Genomic DNA, 13,800 nt, shown 5'->3' on the forward strand with positions numbered 1-13,800 from the left:
TTACATCATTACAAGATTCTCCTGTCAATGCTTAACCAACACATTCCTTGGCTCTACCACTTTATATCTCACTGCGCAGTTTTTCTTGCTCTCTAGTTTCCATTTTTTCTTACTGCATTCCATTTTTATAATATTTGACCGAGCGGAATGCACTTCAGCCTATAAATTTCTTAATTTCGAACCCTTTGATTTCCAGTTTCCAGTCCCAAACCCAACCACAATGCGGCAGGTGAGGGTAAAGGCTGCCTTACTGAAAAAGAAAATATATACTAAAATAAATGAAAACCCTGTGACAATATAATTGCATGTAATTGGCCGTATAATAGGATTTAATCATTGTTTAATTGACTACATAATTAACAGGCGCAAATTGAAAGGAGGAGGTCTCAGACTGAAATACAAAGCATGGACTGTGAGTGCCAATGCAATACGCAAAAATAAAATTTGAATGTACCTTGACTAAAAAAAAGTTTGCAAAAACCATTTGACACACTGGACAGGAGATGACAACAGAATCCATGTGAGCATTGATCGACATATCACCGAGGCTCACTCTACGCTGCTGTCCATTTTCTCTGATGGGGGAATAAAATGCTGAACGCTCATACCCGGTGCCGGACCGGCCCCCAGCCCCATCGCATCGTTCTTTTCGTCGGCTGGCTTCAGTGCCGCTCACTCCAGGGAAAGCGAGTCAGTTGCCGTTGAGCTGCCGTGAGTCTGTGACCCCGTAGTTGCTGGCGTCAGTGTCATTCGCACGTGTTTTCTTTCTGGACTGCCATTCCCTTTGGCGCCTGATTGCTATTCCATGGCATAGCCACTCCATTGGTAGATCATGTGATGTACTTTATACTGGTGCAGCTAAAGCGAGTTGGAAAAACAAAACTTGTCGCTTCCAGTGAGCTTTTCTTGCTAAAGTTTGCGAACGTGTTAAAATGTGGAAATGCTGAATTAATGGAAAAGTCTTTGATCTTTTGACATAATAAAGACTTTTGTCATGGATCGGTACTCGAAAACTAATTACCATTTTAAGATGTTTGAAAAAGTTCGTATTACTGTGACGTTATATCTTTTGGTTACCACCTCTCTGACAGGTAAGTGCCCAATTCCGAATATATTTCCGAAAATCTGTTATTAGCAAAGTAGGCACGTGTTTACAAAAGATGCGTGCGATGTCTGGCTTCTGTAATAAATCTGTCAAAATGAAAGATAAGTTAGCAGTAACAAATTGGGTATTGATGCTTCACACACACACATACACGCTATATATATTATATATATATATATATATATATATATATATATATATAGTATATATAGTATATATATATATATATATATATATATATATATATATATATATATATATATATATATAGCGTGTATGTGTGTGTGTGTGTGTGAAGCATCAATACCCAATTTGTTACTGCTAACTTTTCTTCCATTTTCCTCCGTGGCCTCACCTTTATTTATACATAGCATCACGTCTTATATACTTGGTGGTGATCAAGTACATATATATATATATATATATATATATATATATATATATATATATATATATATGTGTGTGTGTGTGTGTGTGTGTGTGTGTATACATACATATATATAAACAAGTTTCATTTGAATAAAATATGATAGTTCATTGGATAAAATTTAGTTATTTCCTTTCTTCACATATCATTTTATTTTGATGTGATTTTAGTACTTTTTCATTGTACTACTGTACAGTTTTCCACTTGATAATGACTTTTGTTAAATCGTTCATTACCTCTTGCAAGAACACATAGTATTTTTTCTGCTTCATGCTTGACTACAATCCTTTTGATATTGGTCTTCCCTTTTAATGTTAAATATAGAATAAAATTATGTTGCAAAAGATGCTGAAAAATCTATGTATATATATATCTATCTATATATATATATATATAATATTATATATATATATATATATTATATAAGACTATATATATATATATATATATATATATACATAGTACATGTATACACATGCGCTGACACACGCACAACCACTCCACACACACACACACTGTGTGTGCGCGCGCGTGTGTGTGTGTCAAAATTTTCAGTATTTTATAAACTCACTTATACAGTAATCGAACTAGCCATCTGTAACAGAATCTTATTCAAAATTTAACGTCAAAAGTGATAACTAAAATGCAAATGATTCAAGTCATGAACTTTCAGGAGGAAATGCACGACAACAATAGTCATGCGTAAGGAAAAAACTCTACCGTAGTACAGATGATAAATAAAACACTCCTAATGTACATAGAAGTATCATATAATATAGAGACGACGGGAACAAAATTCTATACCTCACAGAACAATGAGAAGTCACACTAAGTAAGTGTAATGTCCAGTTTATGTGTAAGGCGATTAAAAGGCTTTGTAGGGATTATTGTCAAACAATAAGTAGCTAACGGAACAGAGCTAGTTGAGGTAGTAAGATTTAATGGATAGCAGTTTAATGAAGAGGTAATCGACAAATGGTAGGAAACAGCTATTTGATGACTAGGGAATAATCTTTAAAAAGCGTAACATTGAATGGATGATTATTAAAGTTTTTCACTAACAATGGGGGGATTTTTATTTTTTTGTTTAAAGTAGAACCGCTGCAGTGATAGATACTTCTATGGTAATTGATGTGGACCATAAACGAAAAATTGTTCGTTACCATGTATTCCGTCCCGTTTTAAGTTTACTTAGTTGCATTAACAAAATAGAAAATGCTCCAGTCACACGCTGCAATGCATCGAAGGGAAATTTCCCTTTTCCCCCACCAACAAGTTTTACTAGTAGAGAATAGCGATATGAAATTTATATACAAGAGCTGTAATTACAATTAGAACAAAAATAATAATGACAGCTAAAGTGATTTGATAGCCAATTACAACTAAATCAAACACGTTCATCTCGTTAATGAACCACGCCAGCTCGTACCGCTGTCCACCAGCGTAGACAGAGCAGTTAAAGCAGTTTTACATTGTTGATTGGTGTGTGCCACACAGTTAATGACGCTGAAACACAATAAGTGTCCAACGCAACACAAAGTTATTTTATGAAATGTTGTGATGGACAGATAACAATCAAATATGTTTATGTTTAATTCTATTGTGTTTTAAGTAAACGCCTTTCCAATTACCGTTAATTACATTTCGCAGGAAATACCATTCATTCATAGTCGGTATCAATCTCTCTCTCTTTTTTTGTAAATTACTTGAAATTATTTAAATAAATAAATACCAATAAATGAAGAAGTATATACCCTTAAATGATCAAGTGATTAAATGTTAACGAACACAAATATGGTTAGAGCAGCCAATAGTAATGAATAATGACGAGCAATGAATAATTTGCACAAAAAGGTCACTTCAAAGTGAATTATGTGATATCCACACCTCTCAAAGTCATCGGAGAGTCATTGGTATGAGCGGTAAGATCCGAAAACGAGTGTGACTTTACTGGATGCCATTATCGCTAAATTAATGCGCATACTAGACCTAGACATGATGACAACACTTGAAAATCCATTACCTGAGTCTACAGCCTACAGCTTTCAGGATGAAGAGACCTCGCTAATGCTGTCACAGAGGGTAAGAAATATTTGGTGGCCGATAATAAAGTCCCAGAGGAAAATAAGTCACTGAAAAAGTCACAATTTTGCTTAAGAAAAAAAGCCACAGGTATTTAGTCACATTAATTTAATGGTGGCAAGCAAAACAAATAGTTAAAGTGATGAAACTGAAAATATTTTGGATCTTTCCTAGGCAGTGACCCCCAAGGGTTTTCAGGGGTCGTTATTGAGGACTAATGTTTCTTGGGGGTTTGTACTATTTATATACACGCCGCAAAAATGGTTACATGCCTGGTTAAAACCATTGGAGGGTTTTTTGTCTGTGACTTTTTTGCCTGTGATTTTTTTTTTACCTGGATTTTAATTTGATCAGACATGAAGAAAAAATAGCGAAGATAAAAAAATCGAAAACATCAGAGCTTTATCATCCATAAGGCTTAAATATGTTGGTTTCAAAATGGGAGGGTCTCTCCGAATTCTGAGCTGGTTTTGCTGAGTTAGCATAAAATCTGCCTGTAATATTCCAGGACAAGATTACAATGGTATAATGTATGTATCGTATTTTCATCGTATTTTGTAAGAGTTCTATATTATTTTAGTTACATAAACGATACAGTGTATTTACGTGATTTTTGTTCTTCATTTATAATTCCTATTCCAATACCGATTTTACTATAAAGACACATTTGCTGTACATTGTTTATCATAAGTGCACAGTGTTCCCGAGTAGTCACCAAAACACCAATCATTTCAAAAGCCACACGAAAATATAGTGATGTACAAAATTGCATAAATATAATTGTATGGTATATTAGTTGTTTAAGTGTATTTGTGTTACAGATGAATAAATAAAATACAAAGTAAGTGATAAAAAATATTTCGGATAAGAAGCACCATTTTGACTCTCGTATGACTTGCGAGAATAGACTTCATAACAGCTGTGTCGAGATCAGTAAATTCGTCAGAAGACTCGGAAATATAAAAAAAGAAAATACTGAAATATTAGTTATACAAATTATTAAGCAATTTCTTTTCACAGGAAAATGTATATAATTATCCTGATACACGCTTGCATGCGTACAACATAATATATATATATATATGTATACGTAATATAAATCTTATATATATATATATATATATATATTATATATATATATTGCATTCCGTGTTCATGTATAGAATATATATATATATTATATATATATATATAATATATATATATATATATATATATATATATATATATATATATATATATAAGATATATATATAAAGATATATATATATATATATATATATATATATATATATATATATATATATATAGATAGATAGAGATAGATAGATATAGATACGTATCTATATCTATATCTATATCTATATCTATATATATATATACATATACATATATATTATATATATATATATATATATATATATATATAGATATATATATATATATATATATATATATATAATATATATATCACCCTCTGCTCAAGTTAACAAACTTATTTCAAACCTGAGTAAAGTTTGGGATACTTTATCTACATCTTTGATAATTAACACTAGACAGCAAATTAATTATCTGGCCTCGATTAAACCATTACGCCGTTCATAATGGTAATAATCTAAAGAGCCTTGGGACTGATTTCATTATTGTTCTTACGTTAAATCACGGAACAGGAGTTTCATCGTCCCTACTATTCCTTCGTATGTTGCATTAACTGGAGAGAGTGAGGAAAAAAAAAAAAAAAAAAAAAAAAAGAGTTGAGGACTAACTCAAACACGCCTTATCGTTTTGATGGTATACATTTTGCTTCGGTAATGGGCTATTTTATTTTATTCGCTCTTCTCTCTCTCTCTCTCTCTCTCTCTCTTCTCTCTCTCTATCTCTCTCTCTCTCTCTCTCTCTATTTCCTGTTTCCACCCTCCACTATCGCGTCTATACTTCCGTTCCTCCACGTACGATTCCAGTATCGATTACTGGTCGCCAAGTTTATGAGCGCGTAACTATCATACCGCGTGGCCAGAGAGCCGGGACCAGAGACAGAAAGAGATGTTAATGAATGTTTTGGGACATTCACAGCTATCATATCTAATGCGCATATATCAGACGTTTAAAGAGCTCTGAAGGTCATTGATTTTACAAAAAAGATTTGGCGTTATAGAATTATATATATATATATATATATATATATATATATATATACTATATATATATATATATATATATATATATGTATATATATATATATAATATATATATATACATATATATATATATATATATATATATATATATATATATATATATATATAAAAGCGCCTCAGCGGCGTAGTTGGTATGGTATTAGCGTCCCACCTCGGTGGACGCGGGTTCGATTCTCGGCCAATCCATTGAGGAGTGACAGATGTGTATTTCTGGTGTTAGAAGTTCACTCTCGACGTGGATTCGAAGTCACGTAAAGCCGTTGGTCCCGTTGCTGAATAACCACTGGTTCCATGCAACGTAAAAACACCATACAAAAAAAAAGAAGGTTAATATAGACACAGAAGAATGGATATTTAATAAAGAATCTTTTAGAAGTAACAAATTAAGTTAAGACATTAATCAATTTAACCAAGAAATGTGACAGTAAAACATCTAATACGAATAAAGAAGACTTTCAAATGGAACATTCAGTAACTTTGGATATTGTTACGTAGTTGGGATTTTAATTCCTCAAAAGATATGGGGCGAGGAACACGCACTACAGTGGAAACAGACACTTAATGTGATGGTAGTTTTTTACTCTTTATACAATGATGTATGAAATCATATCTGCAATTCTGTGCAGTAAAAAAAAAATTCTAGAGGATAAAGAATCCTAAATACAGCCTTCATTTATATTTAATATATTTAGCGTCTTTAAGCGCCCTGTTATCGAGTACTAAATGGAAACTAATTATCAGTCCAATTAAGAGATAAAATATTTATTTTGGGAAAATTAGCACTTACTCCCAGTAGCCAACTGGACATGTCTGTTAATGATAGCAGCCAGTTTAATTATCACTAGAGGTGAGCTAATGCCTGGTTCTAAACTTGCCATTCTGTAATCTGATGTGAAATCTTATTTCCAAACTAATCACCTGGTTTCTTTTAAAAACTACAAAAGCAAAAGGATTATGTTTTATGGATTCTAAAAGGTAAATGTTAGACAACAATGGCGCATGGGAATAACCAACTGAATGCTAGATATTATTAGGTTTATGTTCTCAAAAATGGAGTCTTAACAACTGGTTATTAGCAGTTACTGTGTGAATCACTTATATTTACTCCAGTATACAGGGTAGTTTATATTTTGTAAAATCTAACCAAGTCAAGGTCAATATCTGAAGTAATCTGAGAAACTATGTATTTATTTCAGATGCTAATGCTATTTGGGATGCAGTTACATTGAAAGATTATATCATCGAAAGCCAAGCATATAATTGTTTCTTCATGCATACTTACCTAAAGTAGGCTCGATGCCTATAAAAAAATTTTGCGGAATCGTTGTATGTGCCCTACAACGTTCTCCAAAGCTGCACTATCATAACACTCATGCAATTCACAATTTTTTTTCTGGAAGAAACTTTATATCTTCAGTCCTCTCGATATCTTGGGGCTGAAAGCTGAATGGCTTTAAAGCCAATTTTGGAATTTAAACTTGGCTCATATAACTTAAAACTATCTGGCTTACCTAATTTACTGCAAGTCTTACACATAATTTAGACACCTAGTCTTGACAGATGTGTAGCCAGTGCAAGTCAAACAATATGGGGGTAATGATATCGCGAAGTGCAGCACCTTTTGTTAATCTTTCAACACTATTTTGTAGCCTCTCAATCTTGGGTAGATTATAAAAGATAGAGTTGAAATAGTTCAGTCTGATATGGGCACAATTAATCACATGTTTTCAAAAAACACTCATGACGAATTTTTTTTAGCAAAGGCACCAATTCTAAGATGTCCAGTGGATGTCCAGTGACCGTTTGAACATTATTCATTTGAGTACTGAGAGACAAATTACATTCCAGCAGCACTTCTAAATCATGAACTTTATCAGCAGATAAAACTGGGTTGCTATTATTATTCAACTGAATATCACCAAGGATTATTTTTTAAACATGATTCAGTGTTATCTTTTCTATCTAGTGTTGGTTTAATTAAATGTTTTAGATGCTAAATGTCAACCATTCATTAACACTGGAAAGAATATTGTTTAGACTCTCATTTGTATCCCTGATGTCGTTTATGAAGAAATAGAATTGGATGCCGTGAACTTTACCCTATGTGGCTGTAGTACATATAACAATCTAGTTGTACATATATCAAATAGGATTAAACCTAAAATATTACCTTGGGGTGCAGTTCTTCTCCGTGTCTCATAATATGGATTTATAAGAGTTTCCTTTCTGTGCACATTATCTTCAAAGGTTTGACCAGCAATTCTGATGGAAGTAGGACATACACAATTATATAAAAGATTGCACCAAGATCAAGTAAGTCATAATCACTTCAAATGGATCATTTACGACACAGAGCATAGCAATCACACAGAATACAGTTGGCTATAAGCTACCAACTGTTATTTACTCTAACCAGATGATTGTTAAATTGTTAATTGTTAAAAAATTCCGCATTTTAGTACATTGAACAAAAATTATAGATTAGAGATAGGTCTGTGTAAAATTAAATCTGATAATCAAATGCGGCTTTTGATTTAATCATAGCTTCTTTTTGAGATGGGAACTGGGACACAAAAATACTAGTTCTTAAAACTTCCATTATTTTATCATTTAGACATGAAAAATCAACTCATATCATTTGTAGTTTCTTGTCTTTGCCTTTTAAATTATCCTAATCATATTATCTTCGTTATGTTCCTGATTGTTTCCACTCAAATCATGAAGAAACCTATAATTTCATTACATCCATTATGCCTTCTTGCATTTTCTGGTTATGCTAATTGGCTCTCTTCATCTTCTTTGGTAATTACAAAGGCGTGTTACTATTCTGTATTCTTCCCATGCAATGACAGTTTTTAACGTTATCCTTTTCCCACCTTAGTTTCAAAGTCTTACCATTTAGCCAGGGTAATCTGTCCTTAACGGTTATAAATTTCTCCCGATTTTAAACTGTCATAAGACATTTTACAATAAGCTTTTAAAACATGAAGAGAGAGAATCGATCCATTTTTATAACCTTATATTCCTTATCATATTGTTTTTTAATACAAATATTATAAATGTTATAATTTTATGTACAGGAGGAATGATGCACTTGTCAACACCAATATCTCATGCACCGTTTTTCTATCAAGTCACCTAATATCAGATCTAAAATATAGTATGCCCAGTTAAAGTTGTTGGTCAAACAAAATTATCAACTGATCAATGTGAATTCAGTAACTCATTAGAGACGAATTTCTGGTATGTTTATATATAGTTCAAGTCTCCACAGATAAGACTTTTAACGCAAACATAGCCATCATTTCCAGATGTACTCGCATGCTGAATTCATCTTAAAATATGCTAACTCTTGACCGTGGAGGTCAATAAACAAGAAAGGAGATCTCTGATCCAAGTACTTGAAGTTAATCTCAGTATAGTCAAAATTAATTACCTGAGGAATCTTAATGAATTAAGAGCCACTATTGAAAACAAAATGTCTATTTCCTCCCGTACGCGTAGCCTGTCTCAGAATACTTAAAAAATTATGAGTACATGGAATCAGTTCAGCTATGTTTCAGCAGTATCAAAGCCATTTAACCATGTTTCACTAACCGGCATCATGCATTAATTATTCAACCCTCCAATTTGCAATGTTTTATTACCATCTTTTTGGATATTTACAAAGCAGTTTGTAAAGGCTTTAATTAACATATATATCCATGATCAGTATTTACAGAGCGGGTTGCGAATTTGCTCAACTCTAGTGCCTTATTTTTCTGAAATTATACAAAAAAGTTGAGAAGCGCTTGATTTTTGTTGAGTGTTAAGTCCTTAATTTTACTCTGTAAATGTTGATTCTTTTTAAATTTTTACAGTAAATTAAAACTAATCGAATTGAAAATTTCACCAGAATTGGTGTCTCGGTACACAAAGTTTACACTGAGTAGTCAAATGAAAATATCGCCAAATGAGTTCTTTATGAAGGACAAAAAATACAACTGCATGTGTTTTAAGTATTTACATAAAAAGCAGTAATTATTATCACTAAAAGGTAATTACTCACAGTGTTACATAGGGAAGAATAAGTGCTTATATGCTCTCGTAAAGATTTTGTATCAATATTTCTTTTCATAAAAGTATAAACCTTTTGGCACTTATTTTAAATTTTTTTTATTCTGTTACAATACAATTACACCAGAATAAGTATCCTTTCATAGAAACTAACTTTGCTGAGACCACTTGAAGGAAATCCTTGTTAAACGTTAACCTGGTCGGTGTGAGTTCGATGTACAGCTGTATTGCATAGAATTAAATTATATACCAAACTGGATACGTGAAACATTTCATTATATAGATTATTAGCCTCATAACTTTGGATCACCATAAACGTGGGGAAACTAAATGTTATTACCCACATTTTCATTATTATTATTTGCAGTTCACGCTTTTCCACGCTTTTCCCTTAGATCTTCGAAAGAATCTGTAGGAACGCGCCACATAGTCCTCTAATAATTGTTTCGTCCAGATGATTTCGACACAAATCTATTTTTTAGATCACCAACAAGTCAAAAAAATTTAATAAAAAGGATAGAGTTTTCTATGTAAATTAGAAATTTTCAAAGAAACGTTTATTAGATTTCGCTTCCCCATCAATTTCCAATCATGTGCTACCTCAAACATTAAACAAGATTTATTAAAAGGGTGAATTGCATAACACGAACAATCTAGTTTCCTACTTCGTGACGAAACAATAAAGGTGGATTTGGCACTTTGAGCCATGATGTGACGTTCGCATCTGAGCTGAATAGAAATGAATATCAGCATCCAATTAGAAACTACATTTTTAAAACTTCGATTTTAATAATAATAATAATAATAATATAATAATAATAATAATAATAATAATAATAATAATAATAATAATAATAATAATAATAATAATAATAATAATAATAATAACAATAATAATAATAATAATAATATGCTGGAAACAGACCTTCTTTCAAACATGGTTTATTAAAAATAATGGCAGAATTCACAGAATTGATTTTATACAAAAAATCTTTCAATTCTCCTTACCATATGTTTTTCTGGCACGCTGGTATTACTAAGAGGCTGTCCAACATTCCTCGTACTGTAGGTCGTCAACAGAATTTCGGGCTGGTGTTATCAAAAGCGACAAGGTATCAGGGAGAGGATGGGGGTCGGCAACCTTCATGCAGATCTCCAGCAAGTGGTGAAGGGACCCTTCTTTCTCTTCGTTTCTGTAAAGTTTCCTGTTGTTTTCAATTATGTACGGAGCACATTCTCCTCCCTTCCCTAGCAGACAGCTGATGCTGTCCCAGAATTTGGCTGGCTGACCATAAAGCTTATTGGCTGTTTTGACAACCCCTTCCAATGTTTTTACTGAACTTAACCAACAGTGCAAATCGATGTACTACACCAACCAATCACAAAGGCACCATATGACCCCTTCATCAAATGAAGTAGCATAGGGGTCTGGCCTCTTCTCTTTCCCTCTAACTTACTTCAAGATCACCGCTATCTCTACCGCCATAATTCAATCTTTCCTATCCCAACAACTTAACAATCGAGGTATTTAACAAACCGATTAAAGAGGCAATCCTGACCACCAGCTTAACTTCCCAATCACCTTCAACTACCATAAAAAAAATCATCATCCATCCAGCATATACCATAAGTTTTCCACGCTTGCCCAAACATCCATCTTGTAAAAACGTCCTTCTCACAAAATGACGTTGCTAGGGGTCTGCCCCTCTTCGTACCTCCGAACAGTTTATCTTAATCGTCGGATTGAGCATGCTTTTAAATCTATAGAGAGAGAGAGAGAGAGAGAGAGAGAGAGAGAGAGAGAGAGAGAGAGAGAGATCTATTTATTCCTTTATTCCTGGAAGAATGTTTTAGTAAGTTGGTTACATAGGTAATAGTCTCTAGGATAAACTTTGATAAAATAGGACATATTTTCACGATCTCAATGCAAACTCAGGGTCCCAAAATATGAAAGAGTTTATTGTTCAGATTTGCATTTGTGGTAGAACCGCAAGACAATCGAACCATGTCCATTGCTATCTCTGACGAATTCGTATTATTTATGTACAGATTTCTATAATTATGCGATGTCAAGAACGCGTATCTAAGATAAATATGAAAGGGTACAAAATATACTAGCATATGCCAAACTATTTTTTCTTCTTTTGGTTATCTCAATTTAAAAGTAAAATCAAACCGTTTTCGTTAAAATTTCCCAGTAGATACTCCAGCAAAGAGATATTTCGGCTGAATTTTTATTTTACTTAATGCCTTGTTTTTTTAAAACATGAAATCATTCCTCAGCTTAATAAATTAAAGATGTGAACCTATCGTTAACCATAAAAATATGAAATGTGACTCGTGTAAAAGGAAATGTTAGCTTTGATAATTATCTGGTCACAGAAAAACTCAGAAAAATTGCAGTAGTTGATTAATCTCCTACATTTAATAAAAACATTTAATTCCCATGCAAAGATCAATCATTTAATGGTCCTAAATTCAGAATAAACTCTCAAAGGCTGTTCATGCGAAAGGGGATTGTCCTGATTCCCATGAAAATGAATAATCTGGGTTTAAAGGAAGGATTCATTTGAGATTTAACGGTAATCTTCCATCCGCTTAATTGATGAAGGGAGAGCATATTCTACTCGTCCGAAAATCGTTTTACGCTTTCTGGAATTATATTCAAGAAAAACAATGCAACACTTTAATAAGACGGTAAATAACCCATGTTTGAAGCCACCGAAGTAAAAAAAAACTCTATTTAAGTTTTATAATATAAAATAGTGTATTATTTCATAAAAATAGTTGTCATTCACTGATTCCTGAAAATGAAGAATAATATTATTGAATCATCATAGATATTGATATCAACATTGGCATTTTATGTTCCGTTGCATAGAGCCAAATCTTATGTAATAAATTCCTAATATTTAAAACATGAATGTTATCTATACTGAAATACTACTACTACTACCACCACCACCACCACTGCCACCACTACTACTTCTACTACTGCTACTGCTACTACTACTACTACTACTACTACTATACTAATACTACTACTACTAATAATAATAATAATAATAATAATAATAATAATAATGGTAATAATTGATTTTTCTTTGATCTAATAAGATATAACCAAATGTAAAAACTCTTGAATGTAAACAATGAGGCATTTGACTTACATTGTTTCATCAAAATCAGAGCAAAATAAGTTTTAACGAGTTTAAAAGGCCTATGACTGCAAAATAAAGTCAAGATTTAAGTTGCCTGAAAAATTATCACCACCTCCAAGGTCAATATCTAAGAAGTTACATCATATTTACAGAATAATAAAATGGACCTGTGACCTACGAGAATTTAAAAGAAAAATTATCTCGTGCAATGAATCCCCCATTCCACAATACTTGGCTATCCGGTTGCATTATAAATAAAATGTTGATGTTTGAATTTGAAAAAATGCTACAGACTATTATGCTATCACCTATCAAGTTTGATCAAAATCAGAATAAGACGTATTTTGACCTATAAAATGACATCTGACCATTAAAAATAAAGCAAGGTAATGAAAAGGTTTAATATAATTCTCAGATTTATGCCTCTAACTATCTTGGTTTATTAGACATGAAAAAATGCCATACTTTGATATTTCCATTTACCTATGTACGTGAAAAATATGTTATGTTAAAAATCAATATGTGAGGATAGTCATTGCAACAAAAATAAATATAACGATAATAAACAAACGACGAAAAAACACGATTTAGTTGATAACAGAAGGGAAAGAAATAATGTGATTTTCATGCTTTTATTTTCTTCTTGTATTGTATACATTTTCAGAGAAATAGTACGGAATACTGCCTTAAGCTGACAACTTATGCTCTCATTTTCAGAATGTCCATGTGCTGTGAATTTCACTTCAGTGACCATTTTATATATCTTCTATT

At 32.4% G+C, this 13,800-nt stretch overlaps 1 protein-coding gene across 1 annotated transcript in view; it reads left to right on the forward strand.

The window, feature by feature from the left end:
* Window positions 1-712: 712 nt before the first annotated feature.
* The window catches only part of LOC135201874 (cell adhesion molecule Dscam2-like), a 242,404-nt gene continuing 229,316 nt past the window's right edge, over window positions 713-13,800 (forward strand). Inside the window, 1 exon segment of the mRNA XM_064231174.1 lies at window positions 713-1,091. Within this exon segment, the coding sequence (XP_064087244.1) occupies window positions 995-1,091 (97 nt within the window). The 5' untranslated portion in view covers window positions 713-994.

The sequence above is a fragment of the Macrobrachium nipponense genome, chromosome 28 (genome assembly GCF_015104395.2).
Source record: "Macrobrachium nipponense isolate FS-2020 chromosome 28, ASM1510439v2, whole genome shotgun sequence".
In the NCBI taxonomy this organism is placed as follows: Eukaryota; Metazoa; Arthropoda; class Malacostraca; order Decapoda; family Palaemonidae; genus Macrobrachium; species Macrobrachium nipponense.